Source organism: Sceloporus undulatus, chromosome 5 (genome assembly GCF_019175285.1).
Source record: "Sceloporus undulatus isolate JIND9_A2432 ecotype Alabama chromosome 5, SceUnd_v1.1, whole genome shotgun sequence".
In the NCBI taxonomy this organism is placed as follows: Eukaryota; Metazoa; Chordata; class Lepidosauria; order Squamata; family Phrynosomatidae; genus Sceloporus; species Sceloporus undulatus.
The window spans coordinates 102,460,920-102,485,232 of NC_056526.1; the positions used below are offsets into that span (position 1 = coordinate 102,460,920).

The 24,313-nt window shown below is 37.1% G+C and overlaps 1 protein-coding gene across 1 annotated transcript in view; it reads left to right on the forward strand.

The window, feature by feature from the left end:
• The window catches only part of LOC121931669 (potassium voltage-gated channel subfamily KQT member 1-like), a 330,206-nt gene that overhangs the window by 73,812 nt on the left and 232,081 nt on the right, over nucleotides 1–24,313 (forward strand). Inside the window, exons 11-12 of the mRNA XM_042469647.1 lie at nucleotides 3,049–3,108; nucleotides 4,749–4,863. Of these exons, the coding sequence (XP_042325581.1) occupies nucleotides 3,049–3,108; nucleotides 4,749–4,863 (175 nt within the window). The remainder of the gene's footprint in view (nucleotides 1–3,048; nucleotides 3,109–4,748; nucleotides 4,864–24,313) is intronic.

Below are 24,313 nucleotides of genomic sequence, written 5' to 3' on the forward strand. Positions count from 1 at the left end.
TCTAGACTTTAGGAAAGTTGATTTCAGTAAACTAAGGGAAATATCGGGGATGATTACGTGGTCAAGAAATGTAAAAGAGAAGGGAGTTCAGGATGAATGAGAATTTCTCAAAAAGGAAATACTGAAGGAACAATTTCAAACAGTTTCAGTGAGGAGGAAAAATGGGAGATGTCTCAAGAAACCAGGATGGGTTTTAAACAGGACATGTGTAAGAAACGAAAAAAGGGTGAAATCACTAAAAGGAATTCAAAAAAATAGCTAGCACGTGTAGGGGGAAGGCAGAAAAGCTAAAGCGCAGAAAGAGATCGGGCTTGCTAGAAAGGTTAAGAACAATAAAAAGGGCTTTTTTGATTATGTCTGTAGCAAAAGGAAAAAGAAGAAAATGGTAGAGCCATTACATGGAGAAGATAGTGAAATGCTATCAGGGAACAGAGAAAAGGCAGAACTACTCAACATTTTTTTTGTACACACATGTACACACACATTCAAAGCTATAGCAGGGGAGGGGTGAGTTAGGGAGATAGGTTGAGAAGGTGAGGCACCAGTAGGATATACTACCTTAGAAGTCTTCTCCGGGAAGTCCTGATGAAGCTTGGATGGACAGTGGATCATGGCCGCAGGAGCGGGGAAAGAGGGCCGCGGAGGCTTGAGAGCCAGGTTCAAGTTGGTGACAGTGAGAGCTCAGTGTAGCTCAGTGATTTCAGCAGAGCTTAATGCTCAAGGAACCCAGGCTCTGAAAACCCAAGGAGGGTCTAAAAGCTCAGGGTTTATATAGTGCCAAAAGTATCCCGGGGCTATGGGACTTGCTAGACAAAGGCGTTGATTGCATGGGCTTTGTTATGCCAATAGCAAGCAATGGGTTGCACAATGCACTAGGTCAGGACACAATTCGGAAGGGCAGCCAACTTGATTGCTGAGCCGTTAAGCTGATCACTGGCCCATTAAGTGAGAAGCCAAGTCCATTGTCTAATCTTGGGCAGCAGAGGAGATTCTGGTTTGGCAACTCCCAAGACTTCCTATGGAATTTCCCAATTTTGGCTTTTTCTCCAAGGCTCTGCCTTTGCAGGGCAGGCTGTCTACATGGTCTCTCCGCTTTTAGGTTAATGGCGGGTCCTCTCTGGGGTCAGTCAAGGGTCATAGCACAGACCACATGTACCCAAAATTTTACATAAATCCAAACTTGGTAACATTCTGTAGCCATGTAGAGGGATCTACATAAAAACAACCAATTTCTCATAAAGACTTCTACCAGAGGATTATAGAATATAGATATATAGCATGGATACAGAGCATAGCCTAATTGTTCTCCCCTCCCCCCATGTTCTCCCTTGGCTCATGTGTAAATAGGGCTAGCTAATAGCAATACAATAGCAATAGCATTTCCATTTCCAACAAGCTGGGTACTAATTTGGCCATTAAGTGGTGTGTAAAGTGTGTCATGGGCCAGGACTGAGAATATGTGACACTTGAGTCAATTTCTCATTAATGATTTCAACAAAGAAATTGGTTGAAATGATGACCTTTATAGAAGATTCTACCTTCCCTCATTTCTGTAAAGTAATTATTTGCCTTTGGCAAGTAGCTTTCCCCCATATCTCAACATAAAATTCAGAATAATTCAATAAGAATGTCCAGTATGATCCAGTGTGACATAGTCGTTTGAATGTTGGACTACAGAATTCAAATTGCCACTAGGCCCTGGAAAGCCATTGACTGACCTTGGGAAAGTCATATGCTCTCAGCCTCAGAGGAAAGCAAAACTCCTCTGAATAAATTTAGCCAAGAAAATCCTGTGGTAGTTTCATCTTAGGGTCACCATAGTTCAGAAACAAATTGAAGATGCACCACAACAACAGAATATTCAGTTATCATTGGAATCAAATCACTTGTTTGTAAAGTCGAAGGCTTTCATGGCTGGCATCCATAGTTTTTTGTGGGTTTTTCGGGCTATGTGACCATATTCTAGCAGAGTTTCTTTCTGATGTTTCGCCAGCATCTGTGGCTGGCATCTTCAGATGCCAGCCACAGATGCTGGCGAAACGTCAGAAAGAAACTCTGCTAGAACATGGATCACTTGTTGATACTTTACTGTTTAATCAATATAGGGTATTCCATTCAGCCAAAAGTCAGCAGTACACTAAGATTGTTTTTGCAAAATATCTACATAATGTGCAACATAATATTAATTCATAGGGAATTTATTTAATTTTGAGACATCTAAATCTGAATAGGCCTCAAAAAATATCCTTTGAAATGTGGATACTGAATATACACCAAATATTTGTTATCTTCTTGGTATCTTATAGATGCTTGGTAGGTGGTGTTTTGACAGAATAAAAAAGTGAAATAGAGTGACATTTATTATTTGAGTGAACTGGCAGTTCATATGTATCCATTTAGCATTGGAAAGTTATTGATTTATAGCTGTGAAATTAAAAGATTCCAACAAGTTTAAAGTACTTGAATTTTAAAATAATATTCAAATTTTCATTTCCATTTAAACTCTGTATTCTATAACTTTAGATTCAGTATTTGTGAAACTAAAATGTCTAAGAGGTGAAACACATTGACAAAGCCGTTCTGTTTTCAGCCATGGAAAAGCCACCTTTAGTGGTTTTTGTGCTGCCCAGCGACTGCTTCCCAGCATGTTGGCGGCTTGTGACGTGTCACCGCCATGCCCCCAAGATTCCCAGAAGCTGGCTCATGTGTGGGCAACTGGGTAGCTGGAAGCTAGTTTCCAGGCAGCTTCAGAGCATGCAGCATCAAAATGCTGCACTCTGAAGCTGCCTGGACAGCAGCGCAAAGGGAAGGTCTGTTTCACCACTAAGATGATTTCAGTACTTGAAACAGCCCTGAGCAAATAATATTTAGTGGACATGCAGGATTGCCAAACCATTTTTTAAAATGCTTGACTATTTACATTCCTAAGATTATAACCTTTTCAGGAAGATGCACAAGATTCTGTTGGCTGTCTGTCTTTTTGCTTTAACTCATTTTATTATTTGCTTTCCTTCTGCTTTCTTCTGGCCCTTTGTGCTTTTTATGAAGGCCGACAGCTTTCTTGGTCATCTCTATCTATCTGTGCTGCAACCTGTCCTACTTCGCCAGGTACAAGGAAATCTCCATTCTCTGATATATTTTGTGTATCAGTGTTCACATTTGAATATATGTTTTTTACAATCTTTGCTTGATTTGGGATTTTAATTATTTCCTTTTGTAGTTGCTTTGGCTTAGTCTAACTTTTATGTACACTACTTTCCAAGTACATTTCAGATTCATTTGGAAAACAGTGTATCTAATGTGTATATTCAAATTCAACTGCAACCTGAATATGCAGGTTGTGTGTTTAGGAGAGGCTGACTTGAGGGTATATTTAAATTGCTAGATATTTGTGATACATTTTTGATTCAGAGTCAAACCCAGTGGAAAGAATGAAAGGGACAATATCTCAAGATCTTGTATCCTGTTATATGGATTTAATAATATGTAGGACAATATGACTTTCACACTATTAAACATGAAGTTACACCACCATTTAATTATCCTAAAATATGTGTAAATCTACAGCGCTATATAAATAAAGTATAACAACAACAACAACAACAACAACAACAACAACAACACAGATTTGCTATGGCCATCCAATCTGGAATATTCTGAATGCTTTTATTTTTCTTTAGACTTTCCATTGAATTCATTGGGACTGACTTTCAAATAAGCATGTATTGGTGTTAAGTATAAGTAAGTCTCATATTGGGAACTATATGCACTTAGCACTTACATTAACATCAAAGGACTGTGCAACGCTTCATGCTGTCTGTCATATATCTGCGACAGAATCCATGAACTGATCATTCTTATTCGAAGTATTACTAATGTTGACTCAAGTTACACAAACTGAACTACTGATCTTCAGAGGGAGCCTTTTCTCCTCTATGATTCAGCACCCTGCAGGATGATAACTATATGGCTGTGAGGAAAGAAAAACTGAATGACACACTAGGGTTATGGTAGAATCATATAACTACATTCTTGAAATTATAAAACTTAAAAGCCTACTAAATCTACTTGGAATATTGGTTAAATTTATACAAATTGATTGAATAAATGGGACGGGACTTCTTTTATTTTTGCTACCCAAAGTGAGGCCCAATACAATTGAACATGGGGAGGTTAATGCTGGAAAATAATATTAAATCATACTGTTTTATTTATAAGAGTTTGAAAAATGGAAGCATCTGTTGCAGAAGACCCCAGTTCACAAATAGGGAGAGGGGTATTCTTATGAGAATGTCATAGCAGAAATGCTAGGTGAGTCCATATGAGTCCATATCCCATTCCCCTGGCTAGTGAAAGCCATCATATTTTTGGAAGTGCTGGAAAAATTTCCACTACACACATGACACTTAATCCTACTTAGAACTACTCTGACTATAGTTCATTGCTATGTGGTGTTCTCATCTACTGTCATATTTTATTCCCAGCACATTAGGATTGAGAGCTTTCCTCCAGTTAGTGAGCCCCATCTCTTAGCAGAGGTCTTCACAAACTGCAGAAATTCAAGGGTGCAGAGGCAACAGTTTCCCTTTGTTAGATAAACTTTGGGGATTTTAAGCAAACATACAAGGAAAGCACAGTGTAAGCAGAATTAATACAGAACAGGCACACTTGCATACCAATTCAGTGTTCTATCTTAATCTTTATAATCTCTCTTTCTAATGTATTTCATCTTCACATTCTTTGTTTAGTAAAAAAACGTTTGGAAGGAAACAGCAGTGAAATGTCAAGGGCCAACAGTTTCACTGAAGACATAGATCTCATCTCTGAAGAAGCAGCTCTGGCTGCTGTATCTGATGTGTCACAGTAAGTGCAGTCATGACTACTGTTTTTCAGTGTTCTTTCATTGAAATTTGTGGATGTTATGCAATCATATGAATATGGAATTGGATATTTTGTCAATTTGGCTGAATATATAATTTTTATATATTACATATAAGCTATATATTTATATAGATTATTAGCCAGTTAGTGTTAATTTCATTCTCCACTCTAATAATCAATAAAACTGAGAATGCACTTGTGTATGTAGCAGTCTACTATTTTACTAAGATTTGTCTCTTTCAAACCCCAAAATGCATGTTAATTGTATTTGAAGTACTAATTGATTATATAAATGCAACTAAAACCACCAAACATTACATTTGACCCTACACCAAAGGAAAATTCATGTTGACAACTCAAGTTTGGCCCTTGGGTTCCAAATATTTCTGAAACCTCTTTGCATGAATTTAAACAATATACTTTGAAATAACTTCTTTGTTCATTGTAGACCTCCTCAGTATATCTCTCTTATATTTTTAACTTTGGAAAAATACCCATAGTTGTCTGGTTATTGTAAAGGGAAAGGAATTCTGCAAACTGACTTTAAAGTGCTGACATGGAAATTTATCACACACCCTTTTCCCCCTGTTATAGGAACAGGAAAGGGACTCGCGGGGCCTCGCACGACCTGGAAAAAACAGATTTTATCAAACAGCAAATTGTCCTCAAAAGAGCCCCGTTCCATCCCCCGGTGCCAAGCCATCCCCATTCAGTGCTGAGGGGCGCCATTTTCCTCGGCTGGAAGACTTCCGACCAGAACATTTAATGCTCCTCAGCACTGAATGGGGATGGCTTGGCGCTGGGGGATGGAACGGGGCCCTTTTGAGGATGATTCACTGACCGATAAAATCCATTTTTTCCAGATTGTGCATGGCCCTGATAGTCCCCTTCCAGTTGCCATAATGGGGGGGAAAAGCTGTGCGATAAACTTCCTACAATTGTATTGGATCGATTCTCGGTCATTGGCTTGTACAGTGTGTAATGCCTTGCACAGTGTAATGTCTATGATATACCTGGCATAGTAAAGTTGATGGAAGTCTGGAAAATGGACATTTACATGATATGTTCTGTAAGCTGGTGGTTGTGTTTTGACATGGGTCACCACTATGGGCTTCTGGGAAACATGTTGTGATGACATAGTACTATTTCTGTTTGCCTAATTTGCCAAACTATGAAGGATGTTGTGTGAATTAAAGAGAATGAGTTTGTCAGTACACTGATAATATCCAAAGCAGAGCCCCAGAATTTGATCCTAATAGGCAAGGAGACACACATAAGCCCAATGTGGGGGATCAATTTACAGTGTGTGTGAGCACATGCCAAGAATCAAGCTGTGCTGCATAGCTTTGCCTCCAATATTAGGCACATCTCTAACATCTCTACTGGTGTCCAGGCACAGAATGCAGATATCTCAAGAGAGCTCATATATGCACAGAGGCTTCCTGTCACAGGCATATGGGCTCTGTACATGGACACTAGTGGAAGAGGTCATGAAACGTGTGATTTTATGTGTGAGGCTACATGGCATTGCTTTATTTCCACTTTGCATTTTCAGAAGCCCAGTAAGTTGAAAACCCAAATGTGGCCATTATGATGCACCCAGATCCTTAGAAATGAAAGCCAGCCCCCTGCACTGAATTCTGTCCAGAAAGGTACTAAGATTTTAGTCAGTGTAGTATAAAGCCAGCATGATTCCAGTGGGAAGTGAAGCTTCATGGTTAACAGCTTGGAGGTAATGGAGTGTTTTCTTCAGGGCAGCTTAGAATATATATTTTTTAATGTCTACCTCCCACTTTGTTTTGTTTTTCAAGCATTTTATGGCTGAGATTGAGAGAAGTTTATTGGCTCTAGAACATGGCCACATAGCCCGAAAAACTCACAAAAAACTATGGATGCCGGCCATGAAAGCCTTCGACTTCTCAATGAATTCAAATGGGAATTTTGTTGTGATAATTAGTTTCATTGGGTGTGTTCTAGGTAGGACTAATGTTGGATTTAACAATTCAGTGTTATTCAGAATAAATGTCTTAATGTTGTCAACTGAAACATTTTCCTTTTAAAAAAATAGTGTTGATAAATTGTTGTGGTATCTTAATGGCAATCAGGGAAATACTATAGAAACCAGTAGAAAATAAATAAGAGATTTATAGCTTGTCATGGGCCAACTGCTATTCAACATCTTTATCAATGACTTTGTTGAAGGAATGAAGATCCTGCTTATGAAATTTCCAGATGACGCCAAATTAGGAGGAGTAGCTAATACACCCAAGGACAGGATTAAAATTCAAAATGACCTTAATTAGAAATTAGAAAGTTGAGCCAAAATAACAAAATAAATTTCAGTAGGGAGAAATGTAAAGTCCTGCACTAAGGCAGAAAAAATGAAATGCACAGAGTTAGGATTGTGGACACCTGGCTTGAAAACAGTACATGTGAAAGGGATCTAGGGCCCGTTCCGCACAGGCAAAAAGTACGTACTAGGCACATACTAGGGTTATGAAAGGGCATCCCCTCTGGACGCCCTAACCCTAGTACGTACCTAGTACGTACAAAATGGCGGCGCCCTATACACATGGGCACTGCCATCTTGAAGTTGTGGATGCTTAGCATCCGCACATCGCGGCGCAGAAATGACGCCGCAAGTGCATAATTGGTGCCTTGTGGCGTCATTACCGTGCCGCAAAAAGAAGCTGCTTTTTGTGGTTTCTTTTTCCACCACCGGGAACCCTCCCCGTTTGGAGGCTGAGGCTTCCTGGCGCTGGAAACAGAGGCGCCGACAGACCACCCTTTTTGGGTGGTCTGTAAAGCACCTAGAAATCCTAGTAGACAAAAAGTTAAACATGACTCAGCAGTGTGATGCAGCAACATCAATGTATTTCTAGGCTGCATCAATGGAAGTATATTGTCTAGATTGAGGGATGTAACAGTGTCACTGTATTTTGCTTTGGTCAGGCCTCACCTGGAATACTGTTTCCAGTTCTGGACATCTCAATTCAAAAAGGATGTTGAGAAACTGGAGCAGAAGAGAGCGACCAAAATGGTGAAGGCTCTGGAAACCATGTCTCATGAGGAGAGACTTAGGGAGCTGGCTATGTTTAACCTGGAAAAGAGACAGTTAAGATTGCCCTGCTTATATATTTGAAGGGGTGTTATATTGAGGATGGAGCAAGCTTGTTTTCTGCTGCTCTAGAGAATAGGACCTGGAGCAATGGATTCAAACTACAGGAAAAGAGATTCCAGCTCAACATTAGGAAGAACCTCCTGACTGTATGATCTGTTCGATAGTGGAGCATATTTCCTTGGTGTGTGGTGGAATCTCCTTCTTTGGAGATTTTTAAACAGAACCTGGCAGGAGTGCTTTACTGTGTCTTTCTGCATGGCAAGTGGTTGGACTGATGGCCTTTGTGGTCTCATCCAACTTTATGATTCTATGTCAGAACGAGAAGATGAAAAACTGAGAGAGATGAATAAAGGTTGCTTCCAAAGAAAATGTTTCAAGGTGTTTATAATAAAGGTTATAAAACAACTCACTAGTTAAACCAAACCAAACCAAAACAAAAACCCTACAAACCTAATTTCAGATGATAAAGCAGCAATGAAGAGCTAGATCTCAATGTGAAGCTAAATAGTTAACATATTAAACTTGATAATATAGATAGTCTGATTTTACATCTTTCTTGCCGAAATGGAAATAATTGCATCAAAAGCAGTGTCCTTAATTGATCTACTTTTTTTCTTCTCTCATTTAGTGAAATCATAAGCTACAGTACTTCCCTCATATACAGAACCTGCTGTTTATCTTATTGCAGCCATATACATTTGGAAAAGTCAGATTTTTCTGCAATACGTATATAAAATCACTACATGTCTTAAGAATGTCATCCCATACATAGAAAATTGAACTTTTGGTATCATGAACCATTAGAAATTGGAGTTCCCTTTATCCAAATAAATGTGTAGAAGAGTATATTTACAAATCTGGGAGTGAATTTACAAGACATTTAAGAAAATCTAAATTGATATTTAAAATTGTAAATAGTGATAATAAACCATTTCTCATCATGTACTCTAAAAATATTAAATTTCTGTTTAATGAACATTGGGAAAATTTAACTCTGATGTTAAGGTTTGTTAAATCTTAATGTCACAAATATAATTCCCATTTAGTTTTTTTGTTTTGTTTTGTTTTTGTTTTGCTAAAAGCACATATTTAATTTCATACATACTCTTTTGACCTAAAATAAGTGTTGCTTTATCTCTTAGGGGTGGAACTTCACTAAAAACAACACACTCATTTTGAGCTCCCTTCCCTCTATGACACATGTATCTTGATAAAACTACCTTGTGTCTTGATGGAACTCTACCAAGGGTCTCTCTATCCCTGCTTCACATAATTGTTGGATGCTGGCCAAAGCTGCAAAACACCCAGGAAAATGACACCAGTTTATGGGATGAATGAGAAATGTGACACTGTTAAGTACAAACCAGTTTTGACATTGGTGTTGTATCAAATTTGGGTGCAGTATATATTCTGTATTTAAGAAAGGTTTCAGAACCAAGTTGGCTTTAAATACAGGAGGAGAAATCATAATCCATTGGTTTTGTGGAAAGAAGTAAAATACCTTGATAAGAGTTTTGGTTTTGATCATCATCCTTGGTTAAAAACAGTGGAATATCAGTTGACTGGGAAAATACTGACATAAAGTGGAAGAAAAAAACTACTCCTTCTAACCTGAAATGTAAATCTTGGGCAAATAATTTTCATAGCTTTTTTCCCCTGATGGAGGAAAAGATTAATATTTGTACACAGTGTCACCAAGAAGCTGCACATCCTAAAACAATTTAGGAAATTATTCTATTCTGAAAGACATCAGGGGAGGGGAAGTTTACAAAAAATAATGAGTTTTGCATAAAATGCAAAAACCACACTCCTTTCCAGAGACACTGATGGTTTTTATTTTTGGCAAACATGATGGGTTTTGCACAAGATCATTTTTTCACACCAAAAGTATATTTCCATGCAGAACAATTTCTTGAAACAATTCAGAATATGCAAACAGAGGGCAAAAACTATACAAAAGTTTCATCTCTATGTTAATTTTTTTGGATTGTTTATACTACACTGGCGCTGCATTATGGAGGCCCACATATTTATAGAATGCCAAACACCTATACAAGTATGATGTTCAGGAGAGTGAAGCCTTCACTTTTACATACACCTAAAATACATGTTTTGACTGTGGAATTTATCACATGCACTTTTCAGCCCAATCTGGGCACGGAATGAGATCGGGCTGAAAAGTGCATCTGATGCTAGTGAAATGTCAGGAAGAAACTCTTCTAGAACATGGCCACATAGCCCGAAAAACCCACAAAAAACTATGGTTGCTGGCCATGAAACCTTCGACTTCACAAACTTTGTGTGATTACACGCATAGTTGCATCCAGCATTTTCAGGTAGTATTTAATGAATGCAACTCAGTTTACTGCAAAGTGCAAAAGTAGTTTGTGGGGAGGGAGGAGAGGTGGAAGCAGAATAGGCTTCCCAATAGGTTCAGTCTAAAGCAAACTGCTGCAGCCTCTCCTAATGCATGTTCTTCCTCATTGATAACTTTTGCCATTTTGACCACACTCTGATGTTGCTTGGCCATACATATCACAGATTTCATCCTTTTAATGTTGGAGATAAGGATAAGGAATCCCAAGATATATATGCTATGTCCATTTTAATATGAACATCTGTCCTAAAAATTGCATCTAAGTTATTTTCAACAGACATATTCACAAAAATAACTAAATTTTGCACATCCTTAAATGTTAAGTTTCTCCACATCTTTTGGCAAAAGCAGGACAAATATTTCTGGATGATAGCTTTTGGACATTAGAGGGCACTCTATCATAATAATTTGGTGGAAATTTTTTGCCCTGTTCATCTTTCAATAGATTTGCTTGTAACATTACCTGATAAAGTACCTATGGTGAATATGTATATTAACGTTTAAGACTATAAGACAAAACCATTGATTTGTTTCGTGCTGTAAAGTAGCAGGAACAGAGGTGATCTGGAATGGAAAGCTATGTGTTTATTTAATCCTTACGAAAGCCAATACTTAAAATTTTAAGCCTGTGTTCTTTTTATGTGGAGTGTGTGTGTGTGTGTGTGTTCTTACATTAATCCTTAGCTAGTCCTCTAAAGTTGCTGTTGTTGTTGTGTGACTTCAAGTTGTTTCCAGCTTATGATGACCTTAAAGTGAATCTATCATGGAGTTTTCTTGACAAGATTTGTAAAGAGGAGGTTTGCCTTTGCCTTCTGAGGTTGAGAAAATGTGTCTTGCCCAAGATCACCAGGTAGGTTTCTCTGGCTGAATGTGGATTTGAAACCTGTTCTCCAGAGTCATAGTTCAAAATGTCATCCACTACACCATGCTGGCTCCCTCTTAGGTGGATCTGTGGTACTATTTTACTGTAGATAGGTAGCAGGTTGTAGTGATAATTAGCAACTTGGTGACAAGATCTGAACCAGTACCCACACTGTGCCATAGGGCAGTGGTTCTTAACTTGTGGTCTGCAGGCCCCCAAGGGTCTGTGATGTCCTCACAGGGAGTCTGCAACAGAATCATCTGTTCACCTATGTCCTCACCCTCCTCTTTCTGCTCCTCTCTATCTTTTTTCCTGCCAATAGCACCATACATCCTTTTCCAGCCTTGGCACCACAATGCTTCTGCCTCCCTCTGAGGCAGACCTCAAACCCTTCCCCTATCCACCTCTTTTCTACTTCCCAATTCATTTTAGATCCCATCAAAACATTCTGAGGTACATGGCAAAATTATAGAATCACAAAATTGTACAGCTAGAAGGGACTGTAAGGGGAGCAAATTTATTGACTTCTATGTGTGCAAGTCCCTTTTTGGACAGAGCTTTGTGACCGCCTGCTTCTGGGGAACATAGTTCAATCCATTCCAGATTCAGTGATTGAACAGCAAAATGCAGGCCCAGCCAGCCCGGTTCCTATAATATTTCTGAGATAAGGTTTAACAGATGATGTAATTAGGAATGGTTCAGTGTTCATGTATCATATTCATCATCATCACCATCTTGAGTTAAACCTTGGAGGGGTTCTGCAGCAATAAAAGATATTTAACTAAAAGGTTAAGAACTACTGCCATAGAGAAATTGTAGGTCTTTCCATAATTCAGATGAAAACCATGAGTCCTTGGCTTAACCTTTTTAAAAGGAATGCAGTCCTGCCCCCATGCTATACATAGAACAGCAGATTCTATTTTTTCCCAGGTGGATATGGTCCATTTTACTGTAATCAAAAATGTGTAAATTGCAGGAAATGTATGCTAAATTCCATATGACTCCTCTGGGGCTTGTTAAAGACTTATTTATTTATTTATTTAGCAAAGTGAGTGGAAATAGTACAGAATGAATTTCAGATGGGGGGGGGAGCAGAGAGAAACTGAAACCATGAATTGTCCACTCTTCAAACTTTTTTGCATGTTAAATCAGCAGAGGCTGAATCATTTATTGCTGGATCAACAGAGTCAGAAGTTCTGTTGTTATGTGAGGAAAAACAATGTGCTAAAGGTAAAAATGTGCCATACAAACCAGCATTCCAAGATTCCTCTTCAGAGTTTCAGCACCATGTTCTGAAAGGCTTTTCTAAGACTTTGTACTGATGGATGAAGGCAGAAAGAGCAGAGAGTCTATACATGGGGATGTTGGTGGGCTTGCTATATGTGTTCCTACACAACTTGAGCCAGTCTCTATTCATGCAAATATTGAATGGGGCTGCAGTCTGCTTTCAAATATGATTCAATTATGATCAGAGCATTTGAGACCCAGAATGTTAGGTTGTCAGCTGGAAAACATAAAAGAAAATTGGAACACATGATAAGTGAAGGAATCAATAATGAGAAAATAAAGTCAGATTTTGCTTTTCTCACTCTACAGATTGTATAACCTTCCCCTCTCAAAAAGCAATAAGATGAAGTGTTCAGATTCAAGACTGCAGCCATTCCAAAGTTGCAATCTTTTAGCATTATATAGGCCCCATACAGACTGCCAAAATAAAGCTGCTTTGGGTCACTTTGGAGGTATGCTGTTTAAATGATGCATGTGCCCTAAGAGTCCAGAAGCTGTGCCAAAGCTGTGCTCCATTTGTTAGGACTGAATCATGGCTTTGGTGCAGCTTCTGGGCTCTTAGGACGCATGCAACATTTAAACAGCATACCTCCAAAGTGGCCCAAAGCAGTCTTATTTTGGCCTGTCTGTATGGGGCCATAGTAGAACAAGATACAGCTTGAGACAGAATGTTAAAGGAAATAAGTGTCCTTCATAAGCCTCTCTCAACCTCCTGAAAGCCTGGCTAGCACTGTAAGACTCCTGTTCTACATCAGAGGTTGGAACATCATTTTTTTAAAAAGTAACCTTTGCTTTAAAAAAAAAAGCGCCAATTAAAACACCCAGTACTTTTTGTTATTTTTATACCAAAATATATTTGAAAATTCAAAATTCCCTTCCTAAATGACTGGTCCTTCAGTAAGTAGATAGTACTCATTCCAATAAAAAGCAACATTATTCCCAAAATAATGTGGCTACACACTCATTACCCCCCCCCCAAAAAAATAAGGCCATTTTCACATGGTGAAAATAATCCAGGATTAATTTGGGTTGAATCCCTGTTGAATGCACCCAATTCAGTTTGGCCGGGGGGGGGGGGCTACCAAAAAACCCACTTAACCTGAGATATTTAATACCGGGCCTTTTCCCAAGGGATTTTTTTTTATTTTTAAAGATTTTCATCATTGTGTGTGAATAACAATGTGAATAGACCCAGATTAAACTCAGCACAGCTTGAAAGCATTTCAAATTTGCATTTTCAACCCCTTGGGAAGATGAGGATCCTCCTGGCTGGCTTTATGAAGAGATGCTCCTCCTCTTCCTCTTTCCCTACACACCCATTGCTATGGGCTGGCTTTTGGGGGCTTCCTGGGAGGAAAGTGGCATCTTTCCATGCACACACCTCCTAAGACTGCAGAGGCCTGGCAACAGGGGATCCCCCCCTGCCCTGCCCAAGCCTCCAGCTCCTGCTCTGAAGGTAAAGAGATGTGGATTGATGCCATTTCACAATGTGAATAACAAAACCAGACCATGTCAGTGAGGTTATTCGCATCATTCCATCACAAAAAATGGTGTGTTAATGACAGTGCATAGTGAGTCATTTACAAAAAACTTCAGCAGTAATGTGCATCTGCAGAGCTCCACAGCTGTAAATGTCACATTTTTGTTATGTGTTGACTGACTTATGGCGACAGTATTATAGGACTTCCAGAAAGAAGCTGAGAGAGTATGACTTGCTCACGCTCACCTAATGAGTTTTCTCAATGGGGATTCAAGCTTTCCAGGTGTCCTAGTGTCATCCTCAAACCACTACAGCATAATGGCTCAGTGCACACAACAAATGGGCCCTATTAAATTGTTCCTGCAATATTAAGCAGATTTGTAGGCTGAAAAATATTGTTGTTCTTATTATTTAGAATTGAGATGAAATCCAACTGTTGTTTCATGCTACAAAAGTAACCTCCTTCAGTAGAATGCAGAGTGGGGTTTCTCCTGTTCTACTTACCCCATGCAATCTGCTCCAGGTTGAGGAAATGTCTGGAGCCGTTATTCATAGAACTAAGTTTCCAGACCACTTACCATCTTGGTCACCCTCCTCTCAACACATTCAAGCTTTTCAATATCCTTTTTGAATTGTGATGCCCAGACCTAGACGCCGTACTCCAAGTGAGGTCTGACCAAAACCATTACCATATATTCTCGTCTATATGTCTAAAAGTTTATGTCCAAAAATTGACTCCAAAATCCCAGGTCAACTTATTTATGGGTCACTATGGTAATGTGATAGCAGTTTTTTTGGATTGCCACATGCAGTTTCTTTCTTTCTTGAAGCAAGCAGAAAGAGTCCTAGGTGATTGATTGATATTGCTTTTATATTGTTTTTTATAAGAGTCCCTCTCCCGCCTGCGCAAAGACTAAGATGAAAGCTGAACACTGAAGCAAAAAGCCTCGATGGGAGTCCCTCTTGCTGAATGCACACTGAATGAGCCTCCAAGTTTTACCCTTCACCTATCCACAGTTGTGGCAAAATCCATAATTTTGACCCAAAACCCTGCCCTCAACTTATGCATGAGGTTGACTTATAGTTGAGTATATATGGTATTACATACCTTGATATGGACATTATACTCCTCTTGAGGTAGGTCAGAATTGCATTGGCCCTTTGATAGATGCATCACACTGCTAAGCTGGTGTTCTTAAAATCCTATATACTTGTCACATGTACTATTGTCAAGCCAAGGGTCAACCATCCTATTTTTGTACATTTCATTTTTCCTGCCTAAATAGAATACCTTTAATTTATCCTTTCCCCCTCTAGCTCTCCAAACTATTAAGGGCCATGTCTGCATGGGCCAGAATACTCTGGGAGGAGCCTGGAGTATTCTGGCCTCACAACTGCCCCCCCAATTACCTGGACACTCTGGAGCAATGCCAGGCTGCTGTTCACACAGGTGTTCTGCTGTGCCACCTGCCAGCACTGCCAGTTGTGTGAGTTATTATCTCTGATGCCTAAAATGAGACACCCAGCATCAATCACAAGGCTAGACTACTCATTCTGACTCACACTGGTGGTTGGTGGCAAGTGGGATCCATTGTAAACAAGCCTGGCATAGCTCCAGGGGACTTTGGGTCTTCCAGGAAGATCCAGAGCAATAGCTACTTATAAAAATTTGTGTTTAGGAATTTCCTTTGGCAAATGGCAGTATGAAGATGCATTAGACTTAGGGAACTGAGAATGTTTAGTTGAAGGAAAGTAGAGAGGTGATAAGCATTTTTAAATATTTGAAAGGATACCATGTTGAAGTTGGAGCAGGTTTATTTTCAGCTGCTCCAGAGACTAGAAAGGAAATGACTTTCAAGTATTAAGAAGGTCTTCCTGATAGTAAGAGCTGTTCTACAGTGGGACAGACTGTCTCAGAAGGTTGTGGAGTCTGTGTCTTTGGAGGTCTTTAAACAGAGCATGGATGACTATCTCTGAGGAGTACTTTGATGGTGCGTTAGATTCAGATGGGATACAGTGGATAGAATTGTGGTCACGTGGAAAGAAAGGACATCTAAAATAAACACAGTTAAGAAAGTTAAAAAGTTCCTGGACAAATTAAAAATGTATGAAGAAAGAAAAGAAGACCAAGATAAAAAGAAAGAAAACAAACAGGACAAAAGAAAACAGTTGAACTCCGAATCAAAACAAAATTCGAAACCAAAGCAACAAAAAGAACAAGAAGAAGAAGAGGAAGAGGAAGTAATATTAGGAGTGACAGGAGGTGTGAATTTAACAGAAGAAGACGAAGAAGAAATTCTCAAAGGACTAGAAGAAATTGATTCAGAAAAGCTGTTAGAATTTTAAACAAAAGACAAATTAGAGGCCAGAAATTAGAATTTAGATATTGAAAACTTAATTGGATTTTAATTAGCAATTAAATCAGAATGACATCAGAATGACAGAGATGTTAATGTTGGTTGATCCTTGGAGAATTATAAATAAGAATCAAAAAGGTTATACATGCTATTTGGAGGCACAAAAATCAGCAACTAGAATCGATATGTGTTTGGTTTCCACTGCTTTGTACAAGGACATAATTGAAACAGAAATCTTACCGAAAAAAATCTCCGACTATAACCCAATAATGATAAATTTGAAGAATGAAAAGAAAGAATATACAGGGAAGCTCAATGAATTCCTATTAAATAAGGAAGAACTAGTCAAACAGACGAAAGAACATCTAAAATATTATTTTTTTAGAAAATGTAAACAAAGGAATTCATATCCAAACAGTCTGGGAAGCAAGGAAGGCGGTAATGTGAGGGGTTTTTTTATAAAGAAAAACACAGAATGGAACAAAAAAAGAAACTCAAAATTTGAAGAAATAAATAATAAAATTCAAATAAAGGAACAAGAGCTTCTACAAGTCATAAAGAAAAAAAAAAGAAATTTACAAACAAATACAAATTTTACAAATCGAACTGGCTGAGGTCACATCTGATCAAATTGAGAGAAAGCTTAAATATATGAAGCAAAAACAATTTGAATCCAGGAACAAAATTGGAAAGCTGTTAGCCTACAAAATCAGAAAATCTAAAGAAAAAAAATGATTTTGGAGATGAAGAAAGGGGACAACGTTGTCACAAATATAAAAGACATTCAAAAGATATTTTAAAATTATTTTCATATATTGTATAAAGAAGAAAAGAAATGGAAATATTTTGAAGATGATCTCAAAAAATATATTCAAAAACAAGGAACAATAAAGATCCAAGATAAACATAAAGATATCCTAAACTCTAAAATTTCAATGGTCAAAATAATAGAAGGAATAAAAGAAATGAAATCAGGAAAATCCCCAGGACCTGATGGATTCATATCAATATATTATAAAAAATTTCAAGAAGAATTAGGTCCAGTCTTATACACATTGGTAAATGAAATACAACAAACAGGAATCCCAAATTCATGACCAAAGCCTTCATTACTCTGATACTAAAACTGAATAAAAACCCAAATGAACCACAAAACCTTAGACTCATATCACTACTGAATGTAGATTATAAGTTGTTTTCAGCAATTCTAGCAAAAAGACTAAAAAAGGTATTACAGGAAATTATAAAAAGTGATCAAATTGGATTTTTACCACAGAGACATATGAAGCAAAATATCAGAAGAATGATCGATTTGGTAATTCAAAATCAAATGTAATGACAATGAACATACCCAACAAAAGAGAAAAAGAAATACAACATAAATTTGGATTTCAAATCAATAAAAAGATAAAACATTTAGGAATTATATTAGCAAAAAAGAATTCTGAACTCAATAATACTTATACACAAACTTGGGGGAAAATTAAAGAAGATTTGACAAAATGGGAAAATTCACACTTAGCACTTCTAGGAAGAATTTCAACAATAAAGATGACCCTTTTGCCAAAATTATTTTTTCTATTTCAAAATTTACCCATAATATACAATGAAAAAAAAAAAAGGATTGGGAAGCCCAAATTTCAAAATTCATTTGGGAAAGGAATAAAACAAGGATCAAATGGAAAATTATGAAGAATGCTAAAGAAAGAGGCGGATTTAAAAATATATTATTATGCCTGTGCATTGGAATGGATTAGAACGTGGATAAAATTAAATGATACAAAAATACTGAATCTAGAAGGTTTTAACAGAATATATGGATGGCACGGCTACATGTGGTATAAAAGAACAGAAGTAAACAAAGAATTTTAAAATCATATAATATGAAGACCATTATTAACAATCTGGAACAAGATTAAAATCAAATTTTACACCCAATTTCCCATTTGGATCTCTCCTCAAGAAGCATGGAAAATCAACTTAGCAACAAATTCCAAAAAGCTCCTAACGTATAAAGAATTAAATGGGAAGAAACAAAACCAAGGTTAAAAACAAATGAAGAGTTAAAAAACGCGGGTTTTATTTGCCACTGGTTCCCATACAGACAATTACAGGAAATATTTGACTGTGCCAATGTCTTATAATAATGTGTGAATGTTGTGATGCTATGGGGGATGGGACTGTGGGCATTCTCTTCTACTTGGATATATAGAAGATATACATCTTCGTTCGGAGTAGAATGTAGATATATTTGTGCTACGGCAGTACACCTGATGTTACATGTTTTGTATTTTTGCTATATTTTGGTGCTGGCCATGTGCTGTAATAAATTTATTCTATTCTTGACAATTACGGGAAATATTTGAAATGGACTTACAACTAGAAGATTTCAATAAAGAAGAAAATGAATTGGATGAGATATTATTAAATTCAGAAAAATCAACAATTTCAAAATTATATAAGCTTCTTCTAAAGAGAGATTTAGAACAAGAAATAATTAAAGAAAACATGATTAGATGGACAAGAAATACGATACATCTGGAAAAATGGGAAAGAGCCTGGGGTCAGGATCTAAAATTTACACTCTCTATGGATTTAAAGGAAAACTTTAATAAGATGTTAAACAGATGGTATTTTTCTCCAAATAAATTAGCAAAGATGAAAAAAAAACAATAATAATAAATGTTGGAAATGTGGTAAACAAGAAGGAACCTTATTTCATATTTGGTGGATGTGCCCAACTGCAATCAATTACTGGAAAATGATACACAGCTCAATGCAAAAAATTCTACAAATCCAAATTAAACTTAAGTCAGGAAGTTTTTTGTTGAATATAGTAGATGAAAAAGAAAAAAGAAAACATTTAAAAATTATTTTATATCTTTTAACCGCCGCTAGAATTACATATGCAAAAAAGGGGGGGGGGGGACGAAATACCAGCGCAAGAAGAATGGTTACAAAAAAGTATCAAAATGATAGATCTAGATAGATTAACTATGTTAATAAAAGGAACGTGGAAAGAAGGATAGAATGAAGACTGGAAATTATTAATAAACTTTTACAAAAAATAAAGACTAATAACTAAGATAATAATGAAAGAAAAGAATAATTATTTTCTATGGTTTAAAGAGTGGTGCTAAAATTAGGATATTGTAAATTATGCAAGGTAATAAGTGTATATACACATTATATTTCATGCTTGAATGGATGATTGTTTACTATAATATAGAATGATGACTATATTATAGAATGACTATAATATATATATACTATGTACTATACTATAGAATGACTCATGAATATATGCTGTTTAAAAAAAAAGAGGGTCCTGATGAATTTACTGCAAAGTTTTATAGATCTTTAAAGATGAATTAATACCCTCCTTATTAGAAACAAAAAAACAAATCGATTTTGGAAACTACCCTGAATCTTGGCAACATTCAACAACAACATTGATTCCAAAGGAAAATAAAGATCCAGAGCTGATTTGAGAATTATTGCCCAATTTCTTTATTAAATCTGGATTATAAGATTTACTCATCAATTTTAGCAGAACAGTTGAAGAAAGTACTAGCTTTAAAGATCTATCCAGAACAGACAGGTTTTCTTCCACAAAGACACCTCAAAGATAATATCAGAGTAATAATAAATGTGATTGATTTTTTTGAAATACATAAGGAAAGAAAATTGGGAAAGGTGTTTGTGGATATCGAAAAAGCATTCGATAACGTAAATTGGGAATTCCTGGAGATATTATTAGAGGAGTAGGGCATTACTGGATGATTTGCTAACTGAATAAGGAACATATACCACAAACAAATTACTAGAATTGATTTGAATGAAGAAAAGACAGAATCGATTATGATTACAAAGGGCATTCGCCGGGAGTATCCATTATGGCCTTTGCTCTTTTTAATGATAATGGAAGTATTGAATAATAGTATAAGGAATTATGATAAACTACAAGGATTGGAAGTCTCTAACTACAAAATCTAAGCCTTTGCTGATGATTTAGTAATTATTTTAGAAAATCCAAGAAAAACTGTTAAAAGACTAGATTACGTTTTAGTTAATTTTGGCAAGCTAGCAGGATTCAGAATTAACAAAAATAAAAGCGTTATGCGGACTAAAAACATAACCAAGAAAGAAGAGGAAGATATGAATTACATTACAGATTTTCAGTTGATAAACAAAACTAAATATTTGGGTATATTTTTGACAAATAAAAATACAGATTTAATCAAAAACAAACACAGATTTATATAAAGACAATTATATAACTGCATATAATGCTATAAAATCTGATTTAGCAAGGTGGGGAAAACAACAAATTAGGAAGAGTAGCAACAATTCAGATGAATGTCTTGTCAAGAATGCTATTTTTGTTTCAGGCTTTACCGATCATAACCAAAAAGAATCTCTTTAAAAATGGAGTAGTGACATTTCTTAAGAAGAAGATCCCGCTGACTCCAGAGCTATTTTTGCTAAATATAACCGACAACATTACTGAAAATATGGTTCAAGACGAACTGAGCGTTTTATTGTATATGATTACAGCTGCCCAGCTAGTATATGCAAAGTATTGGAAATCTAATATTATTCCAACTATGGATACTTTAGGCATGAGGGAACTATCACATGCTTCAAGTGCTGGTTTTGCACTGGTTTTTTTGTTGCTAAATGAAGAATATCATGGTATTAGATTTTTGTTTTGTTTTGTTTTAAAAAATAGACAAAGAATTACATTTTAAAAATTGTGACTGGAATGGTAACAATGAAGAAATTGGGAGACCATGAAATTACATTCTAATTAATTTTAATTAATCTATTTTTTATAAGATAGCAATTCAAATTGTTTCCCTGATCATAACTTTTCAGTATTATGAGTGTTTCATGATTTGTATTTCATGCTTTGAACTACTCTGTATCTGACAAACATTCTGAGAGGTCATTTGAATTAAGAGTTGGGGAGTAATTAATGATATGTAGTCTTTTATCTTCTCAGTGATTCAAAATTGCTATTATATCTAATGTTCAAAGTTACATGTGCAATTTTGCTATGAGGAAAACCAAAGAATCAACATGCTGATTTTTTCTAGAGCTAATAGTATAATCTAAGCTCACTAAATGGGAACCTTCATGTGTTAATATTGTGAAGAAACTTGTTTACACATTTATGGTTTCACCATCAAAAATAGGACAAAAGAGTTGCTTGCTTCAGGTTGCTTTAACAAAGAGCAAGTACTTTCTTAACTTACAATATTTAAAGCTCACACTTTAGCTGAAATACTACAGATCAGAAAGTCAGTTTCCATGGCTCCATTTCCCTAAGTCACTAAATTATGTATTTAGAGATGCTATCACTATATTCACTTTAGCCCCTCCTCCCTAATTGCTCTGCTGTTTGTTTGTATTACTAAGGCAATTTATCTCTGGTCTCGAGGTCAAAATGAATGTATCAGGCCATTACAGTACAAAAAGCTTAGTGTATGGCCACTCAACCCTACAATCTATGCACGCTGTATTGGTTTCTATGCCTTTCATTCCATGTGACTGTTCAACTTTTCAGTGTGCTGCAATGGCATTTTTCATAAGTTACTGATGCTTATCTCCTCCTGGTTTACTTTAGCAAGAGTGCATACAGCCAGATAGCAGTGAGACTAGATCATTGTGATGGCGTCTACATAATCAGCAGTCAGCAATATATTGTTTTGTGTGCCTAATTTCCCTGAGTAGTAGGAAATTTCAGGGGTGTAGCTTTTTCAAAAACTCAGTCCCTTCACAAGAAGGGGGCACTGGAGACTCATGAAATATGCTTGTACTCTCTTTACAAATATGCATACTGAAGGCAACGAAGCAGGCAAACATCCAACACTGGGTCTGCAAGGAAACATTAATTTTTCCCATGCAGGTTTAAAGCTCCTCTCCATGGCTGCTGCTTCTCAGCTAGTTGCAAAAAAACTTTGCATTCTGCCTTGTTGGTTGGCTGTAGACATATTGTTTACATCTGGTGTCCAGCATCCATTCAGATAAATAGGGTCTTACACGGGCATCAACCATTCTGTTCTCATATAAGAAAGCATCAAATTAATGTCACGGCCATTAAAGCGGGGATGGAAAATCCTTGGTCCTCCAGACCAAACTACCACAGTTGCTTACTTTTAGCCATGCTGGCTGGGGCTTTTGGGAGTTGAGATTCAAAATATTGAATTTTTAATGGCTGCAGCTCGTGCACTAGCTTTAACTCTGTAAATTCACTCCTGGACCCTGCAGAAATATGGGCTTCCAAGACCAGGGATGAATACAGGAGTACACCCAAAGTGTAAATCTGCATCTTCAGGGCTGATATAGTATATAGTCAGCCCTCCATATCCATGGATTTGTTATCCACGGATTCAAGCATCCACTGTTTGAAAATATCCTAAAAATATATACATTCCAAAAATGTAAACCTTGTTTTTGCCATTTTATGCAAGGGACACTCTTTTACTACATCACTGTAGTTAATGGAACTTGAGCATCCATAGATTTTGGTATCTAAAGGGGGTCCTGGAAACAAACCCCAGCAGATACCAAGGGCTCACTGTAACTCCCCCCATCAGAATAGCTCATGTTCCTGACTGACCAGGAGTACCTCTATCTTGTCTGAATTAAGCTTCAATTTGTTCACCTTTATCAAATCCATTATAGGTGCCAGATAGTGGTTTAAGCATAAAAACAGATTCTTGGAGTCAGTAAGGAAGGAGCTGAGTGTCATTAGCATAGTCTTGATATCTGATTTCCCCAGAATCTGGAAAATCTGTTTTAGGGTTTGTCTACATGGGTAATCTACTCTGAATTCCCCCCAGGCTCACAGCATCCTTACATGATGAGGTAAGATCTGTTTTCTACACTGGGAAATTCTGCCTTCCATGAGGAAGTCTGAGAATGAGCTATCATGGCTGTCAACTACCTCATGAAGCCAGATGCTGTATGAATGTGCACACAGCAGCTGACTTTGGGAGGCAGTTGACATCCAGAATCACTCCTCCTCCCCCTCCTAAAGCATGGGGCTGTTGGGTGCACATTCACACAAAAGCTTGCCAGAAGCAATTGTGGATGCCAACCCACCTCCAGAAGCCAGCTGCTGTGTGAATGTGCACACAGCTCCCGGCTTTGGAAAGCTGTTAGCAACCACAATTGCTGTGAGGGGAGGGGGGAGGGGAGAGAGAGGAACAGAATCGTCCACATTTACACCACATGCTTTCTGAGAAGTGGAACTGCAGCGGAAGTGACCTATCACATGAAGGCAGTAATGGAATAGCTGCAAGACCTAGAGCCTATTGACAGGTTTAGCTGTCAATGAACAGACACGCAACAGTAGTGAATGGAATGCAAGGCAGTAACAGAACGGGCATGATGTTATGTGATAAGAATCAGCCAAAGACACTTTTATCCTATTAAAATTCCACGTTTTAGCCTCGTATGATAAGGTCCTAAAACTAAAAGCAATATTTGAGCATGAGCTTTTGTAAATTATAAGCCACTTTCTTTCTTCCTTTCACAAGGAGGCAAAGATGTTTCTGTTTAAGCAGGTTTTTAATGTGTAAGTGTGCGTGGGGTGGTGGTGGTATTGGGATGTTCTATTTACTAAACTTTTGGTTATTTATAAAATGATTTTTTACAAGGTGACTATTTTTAAATTTGATTGTAAACATTTTAATTTACTATTTCTGGAAGCTGTCTTGGAGCCCACTCTGGGAGAAAGATGACATATAAAATAAATAATAATAATAATAATAAAATTTTATTTATATACCGCCCTTCTAAAAATCAGGGCGGTGAACAACAAGAAAAACAATACATTAAACAAAATCAAATAAAATACATTAAAAGCAATTCAATAAAAATAATAAAAATAACATGTCGGCAAAACAATGCTGACGAGGCTGACAAGGGGGGGGGGGGG